This window comes from Mustela lutreola, chromosome 9, assembly GCF_030435805.1.
Source record: "Mustela lutreola isolate mMusLut2 chromosome 9, mMusLut2.pri, whole genome shotgun sequence".
In the NCBI taxonomy this organism is placed as follows: domain Eukaryota; kingdom Metazoa; phylum Chordata; class Mammalia; order Carnivora; family Mustelidae; genus Mustela; species Mustela lutreola.
In genome coordinates, this window is record NC_081298.1 from 62,590,214 (window position 1) to 62,616,812 (window position 26,599).

The 26,599-nt window shown below is 42.7% G+C and overlaps 1 protein-coding gene and 1 non-coding gene across 3 annotated transcripts in view; one reads left to right on the forward strand and one right to left on the reverse strand.

Moving 5' to 3' along the window:
• Nucleotides 1-4,858, reverse strand: part of SLC9A2 (solute carrier family 9 member A2) — a 101,401-nt gene extending 96,543 nt beyond the window's left edge. For both annotated transcript variants that reach the window (XM_059134393.1, XM_059134392.1), the window contains exon 1: nucleotides 4,312-4,858. In XM_059134393.1, coding sequence (XP_058990376.1) covers nucleotides 4,312-4,597 — 286 coding nt within the window. In that variant the 5' untranslated portion in view covers nucleotides 4,598-4,858. The remainder of the gene's footprint in view (nucleotides 1-4,311) is intronic.
• Nucleotides 4,859-24,947: 20,089 nt separating this feature from the next.
• Nucleotides 24,948-25,052, forward strand: LOC131808712 (U6 spliceosomal RNA). Its single transcript, XR_009344917.1, has one exon. It is a non-coding gene; the product is annotated as a U6 spliceosomal RNA (small nuclear RNA).
• Nucleotides 25,053-26,599: the final 1,547 nt, after the last annotated feature.

The window sequence follows — 26,599 nt, forward strand, 5'->3', positions numbered from 1 at the left end:
GAAGATCATAAGCTTCACCCCCTGACCAACCAGCTGCTGCTTGAGGAGAACCGAACACAACAAAGAGAAACAGATCATGGGCAAAGGTAGATTATTCTAAGAGACCGAGATCTCAGGTGATACAGATAGATATTAACTGAAGAAATTACCTGGTTTCATACTTCAAATCAGGACAGACTGGAGCCCAGAGGAGAAACCCTCATGGACCAAACTGCTTTGCCTTTTCCTTACAATACTACAACTTATTTAATGTTAAGACAGCAGGGTAAAGGGAAGTGGAAAATTCTGCATCCTAACCCCAAGTTTAGGTATAAAGGAAATGAAAAGGGCAGTATTCATGCTGATACCTGGAAGAGGAAAACAGGCCAGCTCAGGACTACAAGATAAGTGAGGGGACATCTGGGAAACCACTGAGGACAAAGAAGGGAGTCCTGTTGCTTTAAACAGCAGGGACCCAGTGCTCTGTCCCTTAATTTTGAAGAGAGGTAGAACACATACCCAAGTTTACCCAGTTTAGGACAAACCCCACTGATACACTTCATGGGCAAGGAAATCAGAGAAGACCCTCTTAGAACACTCCAAGAAATTTTTCTCTTTCTAATCCTTTGGCTACCTATTATTCTAAGCTGCAGAACTCCATCCCTGTGTATAGGATTTACCAAGCAAGGTGTGCATTTATAGCTGTAAAAAAGAATCAACAGTTACTCATAATATAAATATTCAAAATAAGGAACAATACAGGTTCACATGTGTAAGGATCTAAGTGAAAAACAAGAGAATGTTTCTTGCCAAAATTTTAAAAACTATTCAAGGTTGTACTAAATTCTATGTTCTTTTATTTATTTAACCTACTTTACATGTGCAATCACATTATCATCATTTCTTTTAAACCAAATAATTCAGAAATTCAGAAGTTTCCCTGATAATCAAGCAAAAACAATAAGAAGTTGAATCATTCAACATTCTGCCAGAAATTCACTTGCTCACTATTTTATTTTATTTTATTTTATTTTATTTGACACACACACAGAAAGAGAGAGACAGTGAGAGAGGGAATACAACCAAGGGGAGAGGGAGAGGGAGAAGCAGGCTTCCCACTAAGCAGGGAGCCCAACCCACATGGCAGCTCCATCCCAGGAACCTGGGACCATGACCTGAGCAGAAGGCAGATGCCTAATGACTGAGCCATCCAGGCGCCCTGCCCTTGCTCACTTCTGACTGCAATATTTCTAAGATTATATTGTGCTGCGATCTAGCAAACGATGCTGAATTCACCATCTGGCATGATTTAAACCTCCCACGGATGTGATTTGGAGCCTCCGTTTGGGGCAACCTGTTACCTTTGTTCAGTTTAATCACTAGCAATGTGTCTCCATGTTCTCTGCGGCAGGTAAGTTCAGGTACACTTGGTTCAGGACATAAAAGTGCCCCAAATAGAAACCATGGCATTTCGCATGAGTTAACACATCTGTTATCTCATCACCTCAAGTCCCTGGCACAGCTCAGTTCATTATCCTGCCCCAAATATAAGCAAATTAAATCATATAAGTCACCCCAAAGTAAGTTTTTCCAGTGCAAAAGTTAAGAATGACTAGATACTGCTGAATGGGCTGGAAAGGCAACCCTCAGTACACGGACAGTCGTCCCCAAAGCCAACATAAAGTTTAGGGTCTGGGGGAGAAGGTGGGGAGTATCTGCAGATTTCCAGGTGCCTCTAAGGACAGACAGAGCTGCCACAGGAGGACAAGGCTAGACTATATATAGGAAGAACCTAGGAAACACCACAAGGACCAGCTTTTGGGATTCTAAAACCATACCTTCCACTCTGGGAACTATATCCTTCAACCCACCCACGGCAGTCTCTACTCGGGTCTCTCTGCTCAAACCCTTCTGGTTTGGAGACATGAACACTATTTCCATTTCTCTGTCACATGCAGATATAGGAGAGAAAAAGGAGATGGTAGCCAGTGAAGCTGAGAATTGGCGGGGGGGGGGGGGGTACCTAAAAGATTGGGAGAACAGCAAGTGCCAAGGAATGTAAATACATCTGGGTTAAAAAATAAAAAAAATAGCACCCATGGGCAAATCAATACACCTATAAATTCAAACAAGCCTTTTAAGAAGATACCATACAATTAACAGAGTAAGGTCCAACAAGATGAATAGATCAAGATAGAAAAAGAACAAGTATGAGAAAGAGAATAAGAGCAGTTGGAAAAAGCTGAGCCTAAAACAGAAAGAGAGAAAGGCAGGAGGTAGCCCAGCACAGTGGAAAAGGAAACACAGTGCCAGAGCACCCCATGAGGTACTGCCATTCCTCTTCCACTCCTCCTAGTGATGACACTATTCTGCACTTACCCTATACCCAGGATTTTCTAAGAATGTTAAACATAGGCAGTCTCATTTAATCCTCCTGACAAAACAAGCCTCCAGGAGAGACACGAAGATGAGACATCAGACAGACCTGGGTGGAATTCTGGCTCCCCACCCACCAGCAAGGGAACCTCCCCACTTCTGCTTCCCCGTATAGGAAACGGGGTAATCATACCTACCCAGGATGGTTGTGAAAATTAGAGATAATGAACTTAAGAGCCTACCAGCGGCTGTTATTAGTGTAATTAATTAGATTAAAATAATCAGGAGCGAAGATCAAAACAAAGAGTTGTAATTGAATAGAAATGGCAACCAAAAAGCAGTCATGGAAACAGGGCACAAACGCACCAGGCCAGTGATGGAGGCTGGGAGAGAGAGAGTCCAGGAGCCTGCATTTGGGTCCCCACTTTGTGTGTTTGTGGGCAAATCACATCAACTCTCTGGAGCTTCAGTTTCCACCTCTACCAAGTGTGTGTGTGTGTTGGGGGGGGGGTATTAATAACTGTCCTTCCCACACGGCAGGGCTGTTGAGGGGACCATGGGAGGACACAGCACCTTAGTTTATTGTTACAGGCAATGAATTTATGCAAATGCACATACTTAATTGATAGATGGGGAAATCCATTTCCTCTGTTTCCATTTCTCAGGTGGAATTAAAACATGCAACTAGCACAACCATGTCAAAGCCAGGCAATGGCGGACTGCAAAGTCTTTAAACATTATGCGCCTTTTTTGGTCATCATTAATAGAATCTAATTAATTTAATCTGACATCAGGCTTACGTACCCCAATTTCCACCATGGTACAAACCCATCTCTTTGGACTGCTTTGTGCTTTCTCCCCGATTTATGCCTCTGTTTATTCCTCTCTAGAACATTATTCCCTTTCCTCTCCAACTGACTATATCCTGGTCATCCTTGAAAATCCCATTTAAATGCTTCCGTTGCATGAGGAAGTGATTTCTGCCTCCCTACACTGCCATATTACCTTTTCAGAGTTTGTCACACTACTTAGCACTTCCCTGTACTAGGGTGCGTATGCGGCACCCCTCCCACCAATCAATAAGCTGGAGGATGACAGGCAAGGTGTCTTCAATCTGTTACGGAGACCTGCCTCACCACACAGCACAGGATTTTTCCCAGGACATATACTGAAGACATATGCAATAATGCAAACATTCTCTCGACCTAGTAACTTCTTTGAATCTTTACAACAGTAGTGGATACATTTAAAATGAAAAAAGTAGTTAAAATATAAAGTCAAAATAATGCAAAGCCCCATGATCGCAACAAAAGTTTATTGGGGGTGGGGTAGGAAATGAAGATGAGAAAATACCTTCTGAGCTTCTGCTTTCCAAATGAGAGTTAAAGAGATAGCTCCAAAAGTGGGTTAATGGTCTTTAAATATGCATCTCACTTCATTGGCCTCAGTGGCCTAAGAAAAAGCTTCCTGGAGAGTGACAGCCTCAGCCCAAAGGAGGGAGGAGACAGGGTGTTCCTGTCACAGCTGCAGGCTCTCAGTTGTCCCAGGTCCCCTCCAAGGCACTTCATTAGTCAGGTGCATGGCAGGATCTGTGTCTTGACCCAGGCGCCTCTTTCTTCTCAGAGCATCCAAGACTTTGACTGTTAAAACCTCTGCCCTAGCCTGCGCCTCTCTCCTAATGACAGACAGGACTAAACCTCAGCCCACTGCCCTCCTCCCTCAGTAAACAGGTCTCTGCTTTGACAGAGAGCTGTACCACTTGGCGTCTGAGGCAAAAGTAAGCAACAAGTCCCTGAGTTTGGATGGGCTCATAGTCTGGGGCTATTTCAAGGCCAATGTCCACTTCAGAATCAAAGCCTGAAAATGCTCCTCCCCGGGTCCCTTTCGACTCAGACGCCCACCCGAGCTTCCCCACCCGATCGCCCTCACCCCAGCTGGAGGGTCCAGCTCGCTCACCTATCTTAGCCAGGGAGGCCAACAGGATCCACAAGGTGATCTCGAAGGGGATCTGCACGTGGGGGTAATCCAGGGTGAACACTGGCAGTCGACTCTCCTCGAACGGCGTCGTTCCGGGAGCCACCACGCTCGCGGGGCTGGGCGGGCTGGAGCTGGCGCCCATGGCCCTCGACGCGTCCAGCAGGGTCTCAGCCAGGGTGCCCGCTGGCCCCGCCACCTGCAGGAGCAGCAGCAGCAGTAGTGGCGGCGGCGGCCGCAGGCTCCGCCCGGTGCTCCTGAGCTCCATGGGTCGACTCCCCGAGCCGCCAGCGAACCCGCGCTCGGCCCTCCGTGCGCTCAGCGCATCGCTCCCCGGGCAGCTCCGCCCGCTCGGCCGCGCACAGCGCGGAGCAGAGATCCTCTGCCCGCCGCCCGCCTCCGGCCGCGCAGCCGGGTCTCTGCAGCCGACGGCTCGGTCCCCGCTGCGAACGGCCACACCGCCGGGCCAGGCGCGCACCCCCGGCCACCCTCAGCCGCCCTCCGCCGCCGGCCGCCGACCCATGCCCGATGCGCCGCTCGCCGGCGGCAGCTGCAGGCCCTGCCCGGGGCGGCCCGGGGGCGGGGGCCGGAGCGGGGGCGGGGCGGGCGCGGCGCCCGGGCCGCGGGGCGGGAGGACGCGAGCACGGGACGGACACGCCGCGCACCTGCCCGAGCCCGTGGGCGACGCGGGGCCGCGCTCCCCTCTGGCCGGCACCGCGCGCCCAGACCCCCCACCCCCGGAACCAGCCAGCTCTGGGCGGAATCGCGCTAGGTGGCCGGAGCTGTCCCCGCCCCGGAGGCAGCGTCGGGCGTCCCTCCAGCGAAGGGGCCGGCGCGACCCACGCGTCGCGGCCTTACCCACCCCCCCTTCCCGCAGGCACCTCCGAGGGGAGGCGGGTGCGCTGGCCACGCGGGGAGGTGGCGCAGGCTTGGGGTCTGGAAGGGAAGCCGGGCCCCGCGGGGGTGGGGGAGCTCTCGGCCCTGGAGCTGAGGAAGCCGGGACACACTGTGGAGCTGTGTGGAGGGTACAGAAAGTTGAGAAAAGCCTCATTTTGTTCCCCTTCTTAGGGTTATCAAGTCGCGGACTGTACGGGGCATTCTGTCTGCGCGCCGACTGCCTGTGCGGGCCTCCGTGTTCCCACGCTCCCACGGAACCCTTTCCTTTCTCCCTCCACCTTGCCCTGGGCTCACTCCCTGTCCCACCGTCGCTTCCCCCTTTCCCCCCCTGTCCCCGGTCACGAAAAAGAAAAAAACAAAACAAAAAAGCACCCTCTCTCTGTTTTTCAGGCTTAGAGGTGCACATGTCCGAGAGCAACAGAAATATAATTATTTCGTGAAAAGCCAGTGATTTGCCTAGTTCAGATTGACTTGCTCCGCTAATTACAGGACGGCTTGTGGTTAGGAAAGGAAAGGGAACGCGGATCTCCTTCTGGATCTGAAAGAGCTTCCAGGGCCAACCGCTCCCCCCACACCCCACCCCGCATTCGGGGCGCAGCCTTCTTACAAGGGAGTCTTCGACTTCCCTGGTTGCAGTCCTGTAGTCCCAGCATCTTTATCAGCAGAAACTGAAACGAACGTAAAGGCAGACCGGTTGTCACTCAAATAATTGAAACAATTTTCCCTTCGATATTTAGGAAATGAAATCGTTCTCTTTTTTCAAAAATTTTTTGAATGTCAAAACACGACTGCTACTATTAAGCACTCGCATTTCAAAATTTCAAGCAGATTTCTTTTTTCAAAGTTCTGACATAGGGAATCCATGAGATGTCAGCAGAGGACACAAGAAAGAAAGAAGAAAAAAAAAAAAAAAAAAAAAAACACTCTCCACCTGAATAGATGCGTATAAGGAAAACAGTCATCTTCAGACTTTGAAATTAATGCAGGGACGAGTTCAGAATCAAATGAGAGGATTCTAGGAGAAGACACAGAGTACCTCACTTAATATTTTATAAAGCATTAGTGTCTCAAAAGTGCGACAAAACTTAATGTACAGATGTCCTATCTTCTTAAAAAGAATCATTGAGCCAACCAAAAATCTGCATCCCTATCTAAATTCAATGGAAATCTTCATTAAGGATATGTGTTTGGGGGAAGGCTGGGTGGCTCGTTTCTTAAGGTTTGCCTTCTGATCAGGTCCTGATCCCAGTGTCCTGGAATCCAGCCCCACATGGGTCTCCTTACTCAGAGGGAAGCCTGTCTCTCCTTCTCCCACTTCCCCTGCTTGTTCCCTCTCTTGCTGTGTCAAAGAAATAAAATTTTTTTTTTTAAATTAAAAAAAAAATTGTGTTTTGTATTCCCTGAAAGGAATAGCAAATAATAACTTTGTAAAATTGTGTAGCTGTGCATGGGCAGCAAGGCACTCTATCTGTATTTTTCATCAATGATCACAAAGCCCCAAAGAGATAAACATTCTTATACCCATTTTGTAATTGAAGAATTGTAGATGCAGAGATGTTTAAAAACAAACAAACCAGCAAACAGATGTATCCAAATTTACAAATCAAATCAGAGTCTAGAAGGAATTTAAATCAGCCTATCCATGCCAACACTGGTTTCAGCACACCCTCTGATTGGGGACCAGTTTCCCATAAATGGCAGGTTATTTTCTCAAGCTCTTTTAAATATAACGGTGGAAGATTATTCAGGGATCGTCCCCCAAAAAGCCATAGCAAAATAAAGTTTTATTTGCAGTATGCAAGTCAGTCCAGTTCTACAAGTTTGGTGGAATAATAGTAGGGCAAGGGCACATTTGGGCAATAATTTCTAGGAGTTTGAGTACACATAATGCTTTCAAGAATGATTGTGCATCAGGGGTGCCTGGGTGGCACAGTCAGGTACCCACCTGACTCTTGGTTTCAGCTTGGGTGGTGATCTCAGGGTCAGGAAGTTGAGCCCTGTGTCAAGCTCATCGCAGAGCCAACTTTAGATTCTATTTGCCCCTCCCCATAAGTCCACTTGTGTTCCTGCTCCCTCTCTCTCTTCTTCCCCTCTCTGAAATAAATAAATCTTTTAAAAAAATTTTTTAAAAAGGAAAATTGTGTATCATAAACAAGAAGATGAATGACAAATCTACATGTCTGGGATCTTACTGCCCAGAGTAACCGCTGAAATTATAGACTCTAGTATTACTCTACTTTTATAAATCTGTGTTAATGTAGTTAAAGATTAGCAACTTTTTCTTACACTTAGAAAAGTGTTCTTTTAGATAAATGGAAGATGAAAGACATAGTTTTAAAAACAGTCTTTTCATTTTTCCCCTTAACCAGATAAGAATTAAGCTACCCCCCCCCCATGTTGAGGAGGACCTGGTTGAGCCATTTTTCAAAGGGCCCTATATCTAGGAGCTCATCCCCTGAAAGTGATAACACCACCTATACTGCTCCCCTTAAATGAGTGAAGGCAAGATCATGCCTCTATCAGGTTAATATCCTTCAGTGACTTTTCAGTGCCATTTGGAAGGATTAAAATCCTACAGTGACTTACCTGATTTGACCTCTGCCTTTCACTCTCACTATTTTACTCCCCTACCCCCACTACCAATGCTTTATGTACTCTGACCAAATCTCCAGGCTCTCTTTCACCTCGGGACCTTTGCACATTCTGTTCTTTCTCCTCTTTGCCCTTCAACTTGTTAATTCCTCCGAGGGCCTCTCTGCTCAAAGGTAACTGACTTGAGGGTCTTACCTGGCACCTGCCTTCTTATTTTATATCCTCTGATATCAGTCCATACTTTTCTGTCTTAGCATTTAATCATCCCACTTTACCTCCGTTAGACTGAAAGTTCGGTGAAAGTAAAGATGATCAATTTGATTCACCTGTTTACCCTTAGTTCCTAGCACAGCACCTAGAATAGAATAAATGCCACTTAGTAATTATTATATAGATGACAGCTCGTCTGCCTTAGGGATATGAGCCACAGGCCTTTCGGGTGGGTGAATCAGTGGCAGGACAGACATGAACAGTTCCACCTGAAATACTTCCCTCCAACGATCCCTGGTTCATATTTTAGGATCTCACATCTCCTTTTTCTCTTTCCACCCAAATACTTTGAAAATCCAATCACATGACAGGATTTCTAAGTATACACATTATAATTACCTGATTTGAGACTGACCTTCACATCATAGCACAGATGTGCTTACAAGGATCTCATGAACCCTATCCGAGAAACTGGTAATCGTTTTCTCTACTGGCTGATCTGAAGCGGTCTCTTGGGATATCGGAATATCAGTGTATGTAATGGAATAACCCCTTCATCATGCAGTCATCAAGCTGCACAATACCTTTGGCATCGTTAACACTCACAAAGGACTTGGGAATTAAGCTTAAGAGAAAGTGCACGGAAAAAAAAAAAGGAGGGGGAAGTGCACCTTAAAAAATAAAAATGGGAGCTCTGCTGGGAAGGTCAAGATCATGGCTAAGTGCAAGGCTGTTCTTCAATCTCTGCCTCTTGCCCTGGAAAGCTCTGGAGGATCTGGGATTGACTTGGTGGATTGCCACACAGACCTGGGAGCTTTGTGAGGTTGTTAAGTGCGTGTGAGGGAGCAAGCTGGGATCCCCATGTCCTAGCAGACAACTCCAGCAGGCTGTGGATCACTCCTATTTGTAAGACAGAGGGTCCCGAGGAAGCTGACCAAGCCGGGGCAATTGTCCATAGGTTGCAGTGGCTCCCCTCCACCACAGTGTGGCGCCCGCCCTCTCCCCACACGCAGCAGCTGGGGGATCCTTGCCGCTGCGTGGGCTTGCTCCAGAGAGGGAGCCTGGAAGGGCTCCACTGTTAGTTACTACAGAGTCCCTCGTAATAGAAAAGACTTAAAACTGACGTTTCGCACTATGTATTTTTTACGTATTTTTATAATAGATTCATATTTTAACTTCTCCTTTGCAATCTGCATTGTACAACTCCTGACCCTTCCTTTTGTAGCGACATTTCAAGTCAAAATCTTTGCCTCTGAAAAGTCAGCGCTCCTAGTACCCTTGACCTGAAAGGTACCGTGTTTGGAAGTGTTCAAGTCTAAAGTAGCTTTGTTTTTGTTTTGTTTATAAATACAGTCCTCAGCAAAAGTCTGGAGCCCTCTTCTCAAAGATCTGTGCTAACTGGGCTCATGGAGTGCTGAGAGTGTTTGATTATGTGCGTGAGATGAAACTCTCTCTCTTTTTAGCCAGAGACGCTTGTTTCGTCTCAGTGGAGAAATACTTTGCTGTCTGAAGAGCTACTTTCTGCAAAGCGAAGGTTAGTAACAGTGGTACTTTGAGTGTTGGAATCTCCTGGTATATTTAAAAATAAGATTCTGTCTCTAGATAATCAACCACGAAGCTTTTCAGAGCCCCGGCTTTCCTGTGTGAAAGAAAACACTTGGGATAATGAACTTTATGTTTCTTTCTTTTTTTTTTTTAATATAATTTTTTATTTTTTATAAACATATATTTTTATCCCCAGGGGTACAGGTCTGTGAATCACCAGGTTTACACACTTCACAGCACTCACCAAAACACATACCCTCCCCAATGTCCATAATACCACCCCCTTCTCCCAAACTTATGTTTCTTTCTTAAAGGCTTAAATAAAATCTAAAATGTGAATGCCACACATCTGTGTTAAAGTGACACACACCTACATCCTGTGTCATCCTCCTCAGGCTCCCTTTCCTTTAAACTCTGTTGTGTGATGTCTCAATTCTGATAGGCAGTGCACTCAGAAAGCGAAAAGACAACCTCCTGGGAACTTCCGAATAGTATCCCATTATTACATGTAAGGCACACCCATTCACCAATTCAACAAATATTTATAAAGTGAGCCTGGGCAGTTGCTAAGCACCTGCTACAAAAAGTCTCTTTGTATCTTTGGGAGCCCAATAAATAAGAGAATTCCATGGGATTGTAGGAGAGGGAAAATCATTTTTCTTCTACCCTTCTGAGTTTTTAGCAGAGACCCCTGTAATAAAAAGTTAGCAAGAGAGAAACAGAAGCTTATTAACATGGGTGCCTCATTCAAACATGGAAGCTAAGGGAGTATCTCTCCAAGGTGGTGTAGAATTCAGGATGAACTACCACCTTTGTAGGAAAGGGGAGGGGAAAGGATTAAGAAAGATGAATGGGCCCTTAGAATAATAGATGAGAGATAACAGTTCATGTCACAGTTTGTCTGGTGTCAACGTCTAGTCTCCTTTCCCAGGACAAGTCAATCTTTCCTAGTAGATGAAATTCCTGGGAATATGTACAACAGCCGACTCCCTTTTGGAGAATCTGTCTTTAGGCAGATAAAGGGAGTTTGGGGAAAGCCTCTCCCTGTACCTGCTGTTTTTCAAACATCCACAGCTCGAACTAATCAATCTACCCAAGTGGCATACTTGAGGGTAGCACATTCATTCCCCTGTTCTTCACGATCATGGCAAAAATGCTTCTAGAAACAGTTGGAAATGAGAATACCCTCAAAAAATTTATATTTTCTATAGTATTCTAGAATGTAATCAATAGCTTACCATACTGGAAATAAAAATGTGACCAAACTCAAACCTGGAAACAAAGGAGGTGCCGTATAAAACACCAATCTTGGGGCTCCTGGGTGGCTCAGTCAATTAAAGCGGCTGTCTTCGGCTCCAGTCATAATCCCAGGGTCCTGGGATGGAGCCCTGCATTGGGCTCCCTGCCCAGCAGAGAGCCGGCTTCTCTTTCTCCCTCTGCCTGCTGCTCTGCCTACTTGTACTCTCTCTCTGTCAAATAAATAAAAATCTTTAAAATTTTTTTTTAAAAATTAGAAAAATAAAACACCGGTCTCCACCCAACCATCTTCATCCACTTCCTACTGCTCTTTGATCTGAACTAACTCCTTAAAGCTTTTTGAGTTTAATTTATCTCTCTAAAGGTCACTGTAAAGGCATGCTTGCACAGATCTTACTTATTAAAGGTTCACTCTGAGAAAATCTCATCAGCCACGTCCAATGTGAAGTCTGGCCCACACTGCCCCTCATTCAGAGGGCTGTTTCTCTGGATTCTCAGTGCTTCCCCAAGGTAAAACTGAGTGTGCATACCTCTGAGTCTCCATTCTCCCTTCTACAGTTCTCTTTATCAGCCTTAAAACTTGAAAATTTCTTAAGGAGACAACATTCATTTAAAATTGAATGTGTACTACATTATGCCCTATTTTTGACCCATTTTTTATTCATCCAACCATTAATTTATTTGTTCAACCAAACCTCAAGTATTTATTTAACTTTTTGAGACCCTACTAGTGTGCTAAGCATTCATTAGGGCAGGAAATAGAGATAGACCATATGAATCTTCCCCTTGAGAACTATATACCATGATAGAATCAATAGAATATCCACAGCTAACATTTACAGGTCACAGGCCATGAGACAGGCTGTTTCTCAAAGATTCTACCTACCATCTCATTAAAAACTTTTGACACGTTAAAACTATAGACATTATTAGTAGATCCCATTTCACAAATGAGGAAAACGATAGACAGATGAGTTATGTAACTTGTCCAAGCTCACCGAGCCAGTGAAGTTTTGAATACAGATAATTTGACCCTAGAAGCTATACTAGACAACTGCGCTATAGAACAATGACAATGGTGCTCATGGTGGTGATGATTATAATGGTGATGATGTGGTGGTCATCGTGGTGGGAATGACGGTAATGATCATGATGGGTGGTGGTGATGATGATCATGGTGATGAGGGGGATGAAGGACAGGGCTAATGATGATGATGGTGGTTGGGATGGTGATGTTAATTATGACGTCAACATGAATGGAGAGCTTTTTTTTTTTAAGATTTCATTTGTTTATTTGACAGAGATCACAAGTAGGCAGATAGGCAGGCAGAGAGAGAGGAGGGGAAGCAGGAAGCAGGCTCCCCGCTGAGCAGAGAGCCCGATGCGGGGCTCAATCCCAGGACCCTGGGATCATGACCTGAGCCAAAGGCAGAGGCTTTAACCCACTGAGCCACCCAGGCACCCCGAATGGAGAGCTTTTAGTTTGTTTTCTTTATTTATTGGTACCCAACCATCCTATGTGATGAGTATTTCCTCCCCAAACCCCCGTTTAGATAGAGGAAATGCGAGGCTCCTCAAAGTGTAAAAAAAAAAAACAACAACAAACAAACAAACAAACAAAAAAAACAAAAAACTGATCAAAAGCTATTCAGCCTCCAAGTGACAGAGCTGAAATGAGAACAGAAATTTCTTTCCAGGCTTGTAGGCTGTGAATAAACAGCCATAAGAGTGCCTCCAATGTGATAGAAGCCCCAAACGAAATAAATATCAAAGGTTATGGAATTCAGAAGTGAGACTCTGGGAAGAAATAGGGGCCTTAGCACCAAGGGCCCTGGAGGCCCTGACAAGGACATTGACATTTACACTGACATGGGAAATCTTTTGAAAAGTTTGAGCAGAAATAAATGAGACGATCTGACTTTTGTTTTAATGGGATTCCTCTAGTTCTTGTTGTGAGAAAGAAGATTAGGAAAGCAAGGACAAAAGCAGCGATGCAAATTAGGAATCTTTCAAAATAAGCTAAATGAGAGATGATGCTAAATTGTGTCCACCTAGGGGCAGTAGAATGAACATTATTACCTGAAAGATCAGTTTGGAGGGTGGAAGAAAAAGAAGACTCTAGGTTAACTGTATGTCATCTTCTCTGAGCCCCGGGGGCAGAGGGGGAATGGAGTGGCTTTAAGAAAGTTCCAGGATGGGGCAGCTGGGTGGTTCAGGTCACGATCCCAGGGTCCTGGGATTGAGCCCCATGTCAGGCTCCCTGCTCAGTAAGAAGCCTGCTTTTCTCCCTCTCCCACTCCCCCTGTTTGTGATTCCCTCTCTTCTCTCTCTCTCTCTCTCTCTCTCTCTGTCAAATAAATAAATAAAATCTTTGGGGGAAAAAAAAAAGGAAAGAAAGTTCTGGGTTCTGGGTGCCTAGGTGGCTCAGTCTGTCAAGCATTTGCCTTTGGCTCAGGTCATGATCCCAGGGTGCTGGGATGGGGGTGGTGCGGGTGCATCAGGCTCCCTGTTCAGCAGGGAGTTCGCTTCTCCTCTCCCTCTGCCTACCCCCATTCATGCTCCCTTTCTCACTCTGTGCATTCTCTCAATCTCTCTCTATCTCTCTCAAATAAATAAATAAAATCTTTTTGAAAAGGGAAAAAAATAGAAAGTTCTTTTTTTTGTTCTGTTTTGTTTTAACACAGACAAGGATGTTTGTGGAGAGGCTGGTTTAGAGTGTGGTTGTCAGGAACTTTGGAAATGGTAAGCTTAGGGTATCTATCAGACCTCCAAGTGGCAATGTCAAAAAGAGTTGGATATTCAGGTTTGGGATTTAGGGAAGAAGCTCCGAATAGATATGTTGATCTGTGAGTCAGCAGCTAATAGATTGGTATATTAATTAGGGCAATATTCTTGCTATTACAGAAAAACACAGCCTCTAAGTGACCAGAGCTGAAACTCAAAACCAAAACCTTACTCCCTAAATTCATAGAAATTTCTCATTCCATTAAAATCCAGTCCACACTGAGGAATAGGGAAATCTCAGGGGAAGGGTTCACACAGTCATTAAGGGACATAGGCTGATCGAGGCTTGCCAATTGGTACCGTCACCCGACGGGTGGAGAGGAAAAACAAATCATGTCCCTGGGAAATTTTTGAGGCATACAAATCCCTTCTACTCATATTCCATTGGCAAGAAATAGACCAGTGGTCATAATTAGATGTGAGAACTTGGAAATACAATCTCTGGCTGGGCAGTTTTTTTCCCAAGCAACAACAGTCACTAAGGAAGGGGAGCACTAGTCTTTGCCAATTAACTGGGCAATTCTTCCGGGGGTAACACTGAGACTACCCAAGGAGGGAGCATAGAGGGAGAAAAGAAGAGAGGTTCAAGGACTGAACCACGAGTTTTGCTGATGCTTAGAGGTTGTAGAGTTGAGGAAGAACCAGTAAACAAAGACTGGGAATGCACATTGAGAAAATAAGAGGTAACTCAGCAGAGTCTATATCCTGGAAGCCAAACGAAGAGAGTATTTCAGGGACAGAAGCATGAGTACCAATATCTAATCCTGTGACCGATCGAGTAAAGATGAGGACAAAGACGGGGCTTTTGATCTAGAGATACAGAGGTCTGGGGACCTGAAGAAGAACGATTTTGGTAGAGCACTACCTGTTAAATCCCCACAGGCTGAAGAAGGGAATAGAGGAGAGGAATTGGAGGCAGTGAGTCCCAACATCTACCAACAAGAATTTTAATGTATGGGGAAAGAAGTAAATGGGACAATAGCCAGAGGGAAACAGGGGGTCAAAGAGAGAAACATTTGTAAAGACTGGAGAACTAATAGCATATTTGCCTAGTGATGAGCACGATCCAACATTAAGGGGGAAAATGACTTAGAAGAGAAAAAAAAACAAATCTCTGAAGGACTATCCCAGTTAGAGGAGAGGGATAGTATCCAGTGTGCAGGTGGAACGACCAGGCTCGGCTGGGAGGAAGGCCAGTCTATCCACAGCAGCAGGAGAGAAGGGCACAGACAGGTCAGTGAGCATTTGTGATGACAGCGGCTTAATGGGTTCTGATCTCATCACTTCGAGTCTTCAGTGAGAGTGAGGTTAGGGAGAGTGGTATTGGAGATGTAGGGAAAAAATGAAAATATAAAATAGTCATTCAAGGACATTGGAAGGGTGAATGACTAGGCCTATAAATTATGAATTCCAAATACAATTAGAGCTCACTTGAAGTCTGTAACCAGGAATATACAGCCAGTTGGACTGTGTGTTTTCTGGATCCACATTCCCTTGCACAGGTGCAAGCATGCAGTGGGCAGAGCTCAGATTAACCTATATTGAGGTTTCACCAGGCATGTAGGACAAAGTGAAGAGCTTGAAGGAATATGCAAGGGCAATGGCAATGGCATTTACAATGTACAATGACAATGGTAAAATGGCATTTAAGTCAGGTAGGACCAAGGGACCGTATCAGAAAGATCTGAAAGGACACTGGAGAGCAAATGTCCAGTATTTGTATTTAATAAAGGATTTGTTTATTTTCATGCAGACTTTGATTTATGAAAAAGGAGCTGCCTACACTTAATATAACTTGTGAAATGTGTTCAGATATTGATTTGTTCATTCAACAAATGGTTATTCAACTGAATTCTTTTAGACTTTGTGACAGACTCTCATCACTGTACAACATGAAGTATTTTAACTAATGAGGCTCATTATCTCATGGGTTGGCCCGAATCATCCATATTAATTAATTCAAGCTTAGAGACTGTTCCAACTCTAGGAGCAAATGAACAGCCCATAAGATACTGCCCTTATAGACTCAAATTTATATACCAATATAGACGGCAATTTATTTTTGCACAGGGACATGGCCTGGGACTTCTTCAGAATTCTGTACTTGAATTCTGGGCTATTTTGCATTAAACGATGATTTATCCCTAGTATGAGCATATACATAAAAAATTCCCCTGATTTGCTTTAGGAACCTATTTTTATTCTGGGTCAGAGACTTTACTTAGAGGTAGTTTTGTCAATTCTGGAATTCTGAGGAATATTATACAGAGAAAAATCTTTACAGAAGACTTCATATAGCCCTTCTTTGGTTACTTACAAGATAGTCCATGGCTCTCTTCCTTCTATTCACTCATCCTTTGTCCCCATCCCTTCATGTGTGTGTCTCATCCAGGAACATGAGCTGTTCTAGAGCAGATGCCATAGGGTTTGGTAGACTAGAAGGGCGTGGTAAATGCCTAGCCAGTGGTTGAATGAGTGAAAAAAAAAAAAAATCACTGAATGGTCTTGATGTCTGGACATGCCCTACTTAATTCTTAGAGAATTCTTTTTCATTCTGTTTATCACTCAGTCCAATGTTTGCTCCTTGCACTTTCATCTAAACTCTCTCTCAGTCTTTATTACATGCTTTTAGCATTCTTGTAAATTATGCTGATAAAGAGGAAAGGCAAGTCTAGCTGGCAACTTCTCTGAGATTTTTCTGCTCAGAAGTCCTGGGAATGTCCTCCCAAATTGTAACATTGTGGTGGTGGCTTCTTCCTTAGGTGAAAATGACGATGTGGAATGCCAAGACAACCGACTAACTTGAAAACAAATGAAAGGGTCACTTTATGTAAAAGCCTCAATGAAAAGTATAAAATTAACTAGGTACAACAAATCAGGTGAATAGCAATGCCTTTGCCTCTCTATGTCACCTTTTCCAAAGGAGTTATTACAGAGCTTCCTTCAGAAAATGAAACATTTCTTTTTAAAGATTTATTTATTTGTTTGAGAGAGCGCCTGTGAACACGAGTGGTGGGAGGGGCAGAGGGAGAAGTTGAGAGTGAATCTCGAGTGGACTTCCTGCTGAGCATGGAGCCCAGGCAGAGCTTGATCTCATGACCCTGAAATTATAACCTGATCTGAAACCAAGAGTCAGATGTTCAACCCACTGAGCCACCCAGGTGCTCCAGAAAATGAAACATTTTCAGTTAAAAAAAAAAATGTAATCTTTCCACCCCTTCTAAAATAAAACTCCTTGCAATCATCTCAAGTCTGCCCAGGTTCCAGAACTACTCACCGTTCATCTCTGAGGCTAGGACGGTACCAGTAGCAGGATAGGTCCACACAGACCTTTCCAGATGAGTCAAACTATTGTACTTTAAAATATAAATATACAAAAATTAGATCTCAAATTTATTATGACAGTGGGAGTTACAAAATGGGTGAACATGATAGATAGGAATGATCAGAAACCAGGACCAAGACATTCCCTACCACCTCATGTAAGGGTCCTCTGTGCTCTTTCTCAGAAAGAAAATTGGAAATTAATCAGAACCATACTTCACACCACTTTCTATTTGATTAATATACTACTTGCTTTTTGAATTTTTACATTTAACATTAAATTTAATATTTACATAAAACAGTATATATTTCCTGTTTATGCCACAATGTCAGAGAGAAAGATTACCTTTTGCTCACTCTGGGTTTAGAGAATTGAAATAATTCTGATATGTTGTTTGCCAAGATACTTGACCTGGCTTCCACAGAAATTAAGTTTCAAATATCAAGAAAATTTTATTTCCTAAAACTAATTTTAAATGCATATTTTATGCTATGAATTTAATATGGTTAATGTTGAGGTTAGAATACAGATTAAATTTTGTGAAAAATAATGTAATAACTTTTTAAAAATTAATATATTTATTTTCAACATAACAGTATTCATTATTTTTTCACCACACCCAGTGCTCCATGCAATCCATGCCCTCTCTAATACCCACCACCTGGTACCCCAACCTCCCACCCCCCACCACTTCAAACCCCTCAGATTGTTTTTCAGAGTCCATAGTCTCTCATGATTCACCTCCCCTTCCAATTTCCCCCAACTCCCTTCTCCTCTCCATCTCCCCATGTCCTCCATGCTATTTGTTATGCTCCACAAATAAGTGAAACCATATGGTAATTGACGCTCTCTGCTTTGAAGAGATAAGCATACCTTAAGCCAGCTAACAGGTACATATAACTAAGTACACACTAAATAGTCTCTTATGTTAGAGGGGCACCTTCACTGACTGGCTCAATCAGTGAAGCATCTGCCTTTGGCTCAAATCATGCCCCCAGGGTCCTGGATTGAGCTTCTGGTCGGGCTCCCTGCTCAGCAGACACTCTGCTTCTCCCTCTCCCTCTGTATCTCCCCCTCTCCTGCTTATGCTCTCTCTCTGGAATAAATAAATAAAATCTTAAAAAATAAATAAACATTCTCCTCAATAAAATAGAGAGATTAAAAACACACAAAGAGAAATTCACTGATGAAGGGCAGTACGGCATCATCAACCTACATGACTCATATATGCATAATCACTCATCCTAAAAATGGAATTTCACATTGCGCTGAGGTTTCCTAAGAATTCTATTATGGAAGAAAAATCATCCTTCTATATTTTTAGATATATATTTTTATATATTTATATATTTTTATATCAACATTTATAAGATACATATTTATTCCCTTCTCTGGAATAATTGATCAAATACTAGACATGATTGTTTTTCAGTGCTTATTACTATTAACATTTCTTTGGTGTTTCCACATACATTTTATAACTTTACTGATCATATTTCTGCCTCGAATTGTTCTTCCATTTTATAAGTGTGGATATCTTTTCTATCCTAGAGTTAGTTGACAAAAAAGTGATATACATATACGAATACATGAGTGGTAAAAACAACAACAATAACAACAAAACCATATTAACAATGAATGTGCATGATACTTACAAGGGTGCCCATGTTGGTACATTTTTACAGCTTCACAAACATCAATTTATTTATTTTTTTCATGTATGCAACTAGAATAATGGTGTCTACTTTGCAGAGCTGCTTTCATGATTGATTGCAAAAATACGGTTAAGCACCCAGTGCAAGTCTGCTCAGAGTGCACATTAAGTAAATATTAACTGTCCTTCCCACATCGTCACTGAAAGTCCCTGGCAGCCTCGAGATTCTCTGTATCACATCGTGTAATGCCTAATAACCATTGATATTGCTCTATAACTCTTGGATCTTATCTGAATCCCAAGGAATCCTAAAAATATATATTTATGCTTGATATCACTTCACTAATGTAAAGTATGCCAGTCTCAACTGGAGGAGATATAACTCCTTCACACATATGGTTAAGAAATGAAATTCTTTGCCTCTATGGACCCAAGGGACTTCAGTTTTCAATGACTCAAAATTAACTTGTGATCTTTTAATCACTTGGGCACTTATGGAAACAATCAGAAAGACATACATAACGGGGGTGAGGAGTGATTGGCTGAAGACCCAGTTTATACTAGGTACTCAACCCCTCACTTTCCTTTGAATCTACAGGTACACTGGACATCAGAATCACTAACATCAATTGGATATGCAAAAAAGAAATCAGTTTCAGTTCTACTAGACCAAATTTCAAGCCTATTTAGGTTTAAATTCAAGCCTACCTAGGTTTGAGTTTTAGAGTAAATTCACTCCTACTCGAATCCATTTCCAACTGCTCAAAAACACAGGCACAGTTACCATGCTCAGGAGTTAAGGGTTCAATTACCCAGGAAGTCTGTGCTGTCCTTGAAGCCACAGGTTAGCAGGAAGGCCTTCCAACAAGAATTTAGTAGGAAAACACACACCGAAGCAGCTGCTTGTGCAAAGTTACACTGGCCTGGACACTGTTTTCCCAGATGTTAGTGTTTAGTTGTTACATTACAGGTATGAGCCGATGACCCAGGCTTATAAACTGGAGCCAGATGAATCACTGAAACGCAAAGGGATCAGATGCCTTTTGAGTAATACTTACAGTGGAGCAAGACAGCCCCCACAATGCCAAGTAGTAGACGGAAACACTGAAGGGAAATGTCCACGTGCCAGTGTTAAGGAATAGCATCTCCCAATTTCTCAATTGCGTGAGAGTGAGCATGCGCGCGCGCACAAAATCTTTTCCATTCCAATGCCTGCATTTACAGAAGAGAGTGAAGTCCTAACGAATGCGTGGACTTAGTTTAAAAAAAAAAAAAAATCAGTGCCATATCCAAGAAAAGGATCCTAACCTGACTTGTAGCTTGGTCTCTTCCCAATCAGCTTAATAATACTTGAGCGTTTCCTGGTATCTCTCTGGGACCGCCTGGAAGTTTTCTTTATGAATATCTGGCCTAAATAAAGATACTACGTAAATAAAACATAATCACAGATTTGCTGAGGCGTAATGAGGCTCCATACCACTGGGTTGCCATTATGAAATATTATGTTTTTATCAAGGAGAGTGAGATTTGGGAGGAAATTAGCTAAAGACAGAGAGGAAGGGAAATGATTTTTCTGATCCCAAAGAATGTAGGCACAATCTGATCTACACTCCTACCTGCAGAGAAGAAAGAATTGTGAAAAGTTACTGTTGATTTGCCATGGAAATACAGGCTCACTCAGAATTGAAATCAAATCTAGCTAAACCCAGGAAGCTTTATTTTGCAACACACGCATGCGCGGGCGCGCATCCCCCTCCCCTCCGAGCTCAGCCATGTCTGGCAAAGCCAGGCGGGCCTTTACTGAATACCAGCGCCTGCCACCTTCCGCGCCTTATTCTCGACTCCCCGAAAGCCTGCTTGCCCCTCTTAGGGAGAACAACTGTAGAAGGGAGGTTTCGGTGACCGAGGATAATGGCCTCCGTGTGGTAAAGCGTAGGAACAGAGGTCAGCTGTGATAAGAATCTTCATAGTTGTTGATAAGGAGGAAATAAAATCAGAAAAGAAATCTCAACTCAGTTTTCTTTTGTTTTTCCCCCCGTTCTCTATTTACTCACTTAATGATGTCCTTATTATTCTCAGACTTCAGGTACCTGTCTACTGACAAGTGGAAAATGTGATTATTTGGAAGAATAAAATAAGGCAGTAACACTCCCATTCCTACCTGACTCTCTACTTTTATTATGGTCCCTGTGATGAATTGTACTTGAGTGCAGGAAACATATTCCTAAATACAAGTCTGGATGTTTCTGTGTTTTGTCTTGCTCTTTGCATCTGCGAAAGAGAGTAAGGAAACCAGAATTATCCCTTAGTGTTGGAAGGGACTGTGCCATGTTGTTATCATAGGTTTTTCTCATGGTACATCTCTATCTTCCTCCTCCCCCTCCTCCTCTTTCCTTCTTTTCTTCCTTTGTTTCTCCTCTTCCTCCTTCCTTGTCCTTCCGCCTCTCCCCCTTCCTTCTCCCTAATAGATATTTCCTCTTACACACACAGGAACACACAGATACATACACATATGTAAACATATACCCCTCAGTTTGAAGCCAGAGAATTCAATGATGACATGGTGACGATATAACTATCTAGCTCACTCTATCTATCTACCTTCTGTCTCCCCCCCCCACCCCCGTACCATACTTTTCTGCATCTACACAAGGAAGCAGGCTTCCTTCTCTTCATACTTCACTCCAGTTTCCTTAGATCCAGGCTTTTATTGCATTTCAGGGGGTCAAGAAGTGTTCTCAGATTACTCTCAACTTCTTCCTGTCGTAAGCATCACTTGCCATGGTCCTAGAGAGGGGATACTATAGGATTTTGGCTTATAACAGAGACCAAAAAAAAAACAAAAAACAACACCTGGAAGTTAGCCATCAAAATAAAAAAAAAAGGATATGTCCATTTATCTAAAATTAGTGGCCAAGCTGTGTTCATAAGAACACATTATTTGGCTTATATTTAAATCATTTTTAACAACTGATGTGACTCACTGCCTGAGTCATAGTTATATTGTGAAGACAACCAAAACATATGAAATCTTTTGACTCATTCATCTTGTGTATATTCTACTCAAGGTAACAGGCAGTTTCCTCTTCAAAAATGCCTGCGGTGCGATCTAGCTTTCACTATTTAAGAACCAGTTCTTATAAACCTGTTTTTAAGACCTGTTGTTTAATTCACAGACATCAAACAAAGTTGTAAAACCAGTTCCTCTATTAGGCTGCACCAAGAGCCTACTTCTTGTCATTAGATTATGTAGTTGTCTCTGTTAAGCAGACTTGCATTCTTCCACTAGTACCCAGGTTCCACATTTTATAACTAAATTGCTTCTGTTTTGACAACTTGAGTTGATAAAGATGCTTTATCATAATTTATTAATTTATTTTTCAAGATTTTATTTATTATTTGAAAGAGAGAGAGTTAGAGAGAGCACAAGCATGGTGAAGGGCAGGGGTAGAGACAGACTTCTTGCTGAGCAGGGATCCCAGGACTCTGGGATCACGACCTGAGCCAAAGGCAGATGCTTAACCAACGGAGCCACCCAGGCTCTCTTATGAGTATGTCTTTAAATTAATAAATTATAACGGCACCTGGGTGGCTCAGTCAAACGTCTGCTTTTGGCTCAGATCATGATCCTGGGGTCCTGGGATCGAGCCCCAAATCAGGTTCCCTGCTAAGCAGGGAGAGTTTCTCCCTCTGCCTCTGCCTGTCCACTAACTTGTACTGTCTCTCTCCCTCTCTCTCAAATAAATAAATCTTTATAAAAATAAATAAAGTTATACTCGTGTTTTCCACCAACACCTTAGTATGCTCTGTCCTAAGATGTGTTACTACACTCTGGGAAGTGAGAATCTGCTGCATCAGGCATGGTTGTATCTTGATTCAAAAGACTGTGGTTGAAATGAAACCTATCTAAAGGTGTATCTTCTGCCTTAACATATAAAATGTTGACCCATACAGATGATTTTTTTTCCAAAATGTTTAAAGTATCATGGTAAATTACCATACATTCAGGATATGCCCCTTAGGTATTGGGCATAGAGAATAAAGTAAGCAGATAAACTCACTTGTCCATTGAAGTCACCTGAAAACAAACATAAGAACATCAACAAGAGATTGAGCAATGGAATGTACATCGTTGCGGAAAGCCCATTTTTATTTCTTTACTGTTGACTGAAGAGTTTATTATTTCTGTGGAGCTGATCAAAATAAATAAATTCTGATTTTCTCAAATAATTCTAAGAAATTTTTAAAAAATACAAAATAAAAAGTTGTTTTGCCTTCCTGGCGAGATCCCCTCATCTGTAGACCCTTTCCTTGTTGACCTGTTGACTGATATTCTTCCCCATTCTGTCCTCCTATTTTGTGTATTCTCCATGAGACTCTTACCCTCTCCCTGGCGTTCAATCCTGACTATACCTGTGACCTGTAAAGCTACTATCAGTCCTAAATTCTCTATTAAACTTCAGGTTCATATTTACTGCTAGCTGGAAGACAGTAACTCCTAGGTATCTCACAAGTGTTAAAAATAAACCAATAGGCCCCCAATAGAGTCACTTATGCTAAGCCCCATGTTACCAAGCCAAGGTTTAATTTAATTACAGTTCCAGCTCTTCCAGAAATGGCATCCTGAATCAGTTGATCAGGAATCATCTCACCAGCACTAATTAGATAATCTTCCAGAGAAGTCCCTGTTATCCCCCAAAGGAAAGTCAGCTTGCCATAACCTTGCACATGTTAATGTGCCTCTTCTCCATCTTCTTCATTCCATCTCCTTTCTGCCCATATAAGTCCTCCATTTTATGGGGTTCCTTGGAACTTCTTTATGGCTTCTAGATGGGATGCTGCCTGATTTGAATTCATTTTTACACACACACACACACACACACACACACACCCCTCTTAAAATATTTAGTATGGCTCAGTTTACCTTTTAACACAGTAACTCAATATCTTAGAATAAAATTTGTCTGTTCCTCCCATCAACCCAATGTGACCCTTTCCTCTACGTCTTACTTCATTAAAAGTGAAATCTATTTGATTAGTCAAGAAATTTGGCCATTATACTTGATTTCTCCCTCTCCATTCATCCTACCTAAAATCAAACTCCAACCCCTCTCACCAGTACTCCAAGATGTCACTGGAATCCGTCCAATGGAATCCATCCCTCCAGTATCTTCCCTGCCTCCTGTTTCTCCACATCTTCGACCCACTCTCCTCCACTCTGTACCCATAGTCACCTCTCTACTCAAACTCTGGGCTGCATTTACGCATTTTCTTGCACAAGCTACTACATCTCTTCTCCACCTCTGCCTTTTTAACTCATATGTGTCAGTTAGGCTTTCGCTTAGATATAATTTTCTTTGTAAAATCTTTCTTCACACTAGGATTCGGGGTACGCTGCCCTTCCAGTGGACTCCCTTAGCATCCTACAGAATGAACTTTCCTACTCAGTTGTTCTGAACTTCATAATTTCTTCCTGTCTTGTTCACTGTTGTACTTCTAGAACCCAGCACACAGTACCTCGCATAGATGAAATATTCTGAATAATTATTAAATAAACTCATGGATTAATAAATGAATGGTTTTAGGACTAGTTGAATACGAAATGGAATGAATTGGGTGGATGGCGGGAAATCAAACATTCAGCAAGACAGTGAATGAGGACAAAATATTCTGTGAATTATTCCTGTCTTTTTTCTATCATAAATTTCTTAAAAATGGACTTATAAACTTGCAACTGTCACATGTTTGCAACAGATTTCAATAATTCCCATTCTTCACTCCTCCCTGTATCTATGTCATTTGCCAAGTAATTTTGCCAAGGTTACTAATGGTGGGCAGGGCACTTTTCTCACTTTAGCTCTAGTTTCATCCATGATTGAGGCTTTGGTCTGCAGGTGGATGAGAAAGTAACACAGTGTTAGTCTGAGTCTAAGACTCAAGAGGCCTGGCATGTTTCTGCTGGTCCTTTTGTGCCTCAGCCATTTCCATGAGAAGAATATGGCTGTGCCCACGCACTGATTCCAGGAAGAGAACATGAGACCCATGGAACAGAACCACCTCAGCCAAGATGCTTTAGCTGAACCCAGCCTAGATCCGCTGACCCCAACTGAGTTCATCCCTTGGTTGCTATATAAATGCTATTCTTTTAAGTCACTGTGTTTTAGGATAGTTTTTTATACCAAATATTTGTGATGGCAATAACTGCCTGGTATATTTGTTACTTGAATGTTTGGGTATATCTACTCCAGAGAATGGTTATGATATGTACTTGCCACTGTTCATTAAAAAATAGTAGTTTGAGAAAAAATGTTTATCTTATTAAAGAGTTGAATCCAAAATACATAAAGAACTATGGTCTCTTCAGCAACACATATACTAAAATTGGAATGATATAGAGCAGAGTAGCAGGGCCCCTGCACAAAGATGAACACAAATTTGCAAATTACATAGAGAACTCATAAGAAAAAATACAAACGGGGCTCCTATGTCTCAGTGGGTTAAAACCTCTGCCTTCAGCTCAGGTCATGATCTCAGGGTCCTGGGATCAAGCCCCACATGTCATGATCTCATTGTCCGGGGATCAAGCCCTATATCAGGCTCTCTGCTCAGTGGGGAGCCTGCTTTCCCCTACTCCCCCCGCCTCTGCCTGTCTCTCTGCCTACTTGTGATCTCTCTCTGTATGTGTCAAGTAAATAAATAAAATCTTTAAACAAATTTAAAACTAAAGCACACATTTTATGATTCAATTTATATGAATATTCATATAGGCAAAACAAGTATAATTGTTAGAAACTAGTGTTTTGTTTTGTTTTGTTTTTCTCTCTCTCTTAGGGGAAATAGTGCAGAACTGACTAGAAAGAAACTTGAGAGGATTTTCTGGGATTTGGGAAATGTTTACTATTTCCACAGATGGCAGTTAAATAGGTGTATATGATTAACAAAACTCTTCAGAATGAATACTTAAAATCCATGCATTATATGTAATTGTACAGCTATATCCATGAAAGATTCTGGCAAAAGGCGATGGGGAGACTATATACACAGATGAAAAGGAAAGAGACACACATACATACACAGAGAAAGAAAGAGAAATGATCAAACCTTAAGGCTACACTTCAAGGGGGCAGTTGCAGTGTTTTGCAACCATTTGATAGGGGAAGGTGCTGTCCATACACACAATTTAATAACAAAAAGAAATAGTACTTTCTATAGGGAACATGTGGTATTTATTAATGAATGGCTTCTACAGGTGCTCCTGAATAATAATCTGACAAAATACAGATGAATGAGAGAAAACATAATGTCCTGACATGGACAGCATACATGCATGTGGGAGGAACTCAGTGACGGGTAGCTCAAAGGGATGGTTCAAACTTGGACTTACATGGCATTTGGACAAAGAATGACAAATTTGTAAGGAAGTGACAAGACAAAGGGAGAAGAGTTTCCAGACTTCTGGGGGCTGCAGACTGTGGGAGGCCACCTACATGGGAGAAACTAATGGAAAAGGAGGGCCTTTTTTTTTTTTTTAAGATTTTATTTATTTATTTGACAGACAGAGATCACAAGTAGGCAAAGAGGCAGGCAGAGAGAGAGGGAGAAGCAGGCTGCCTGCTGAGCAGAGAGCCTGATGTGGGGCTCAATCCCAGGACCGTGGGATCATGACCTGAGCCGAAGGCAGAGGCTTTAACCCACTGAGCCACCCCGGCGCCCCAAGGAGGGCCTTCTTAACAAAGTTTGTCTGTGCAGGTCCATTTTGGTGCCAGCTTTCCATCTTCTGCATGGCCATAGAGCCATGGAGAGGGCAATTGGGGCAGTTTTCCTTTCCAGAAGCTTTTGCTTTGAGTCAGGTAAGAAGCTCTGAGAAGCTTCTTTCTACATGTCTTGAATCTCCTTATACTAAAGCTGTACATTAATGGGTGGCATATTCTGATTCTCCACACTAGCTGGTAAGCAGTGATGAAAGTATTGATATTTAGGGCTAAGTCCTTATTTTTACTAATTTT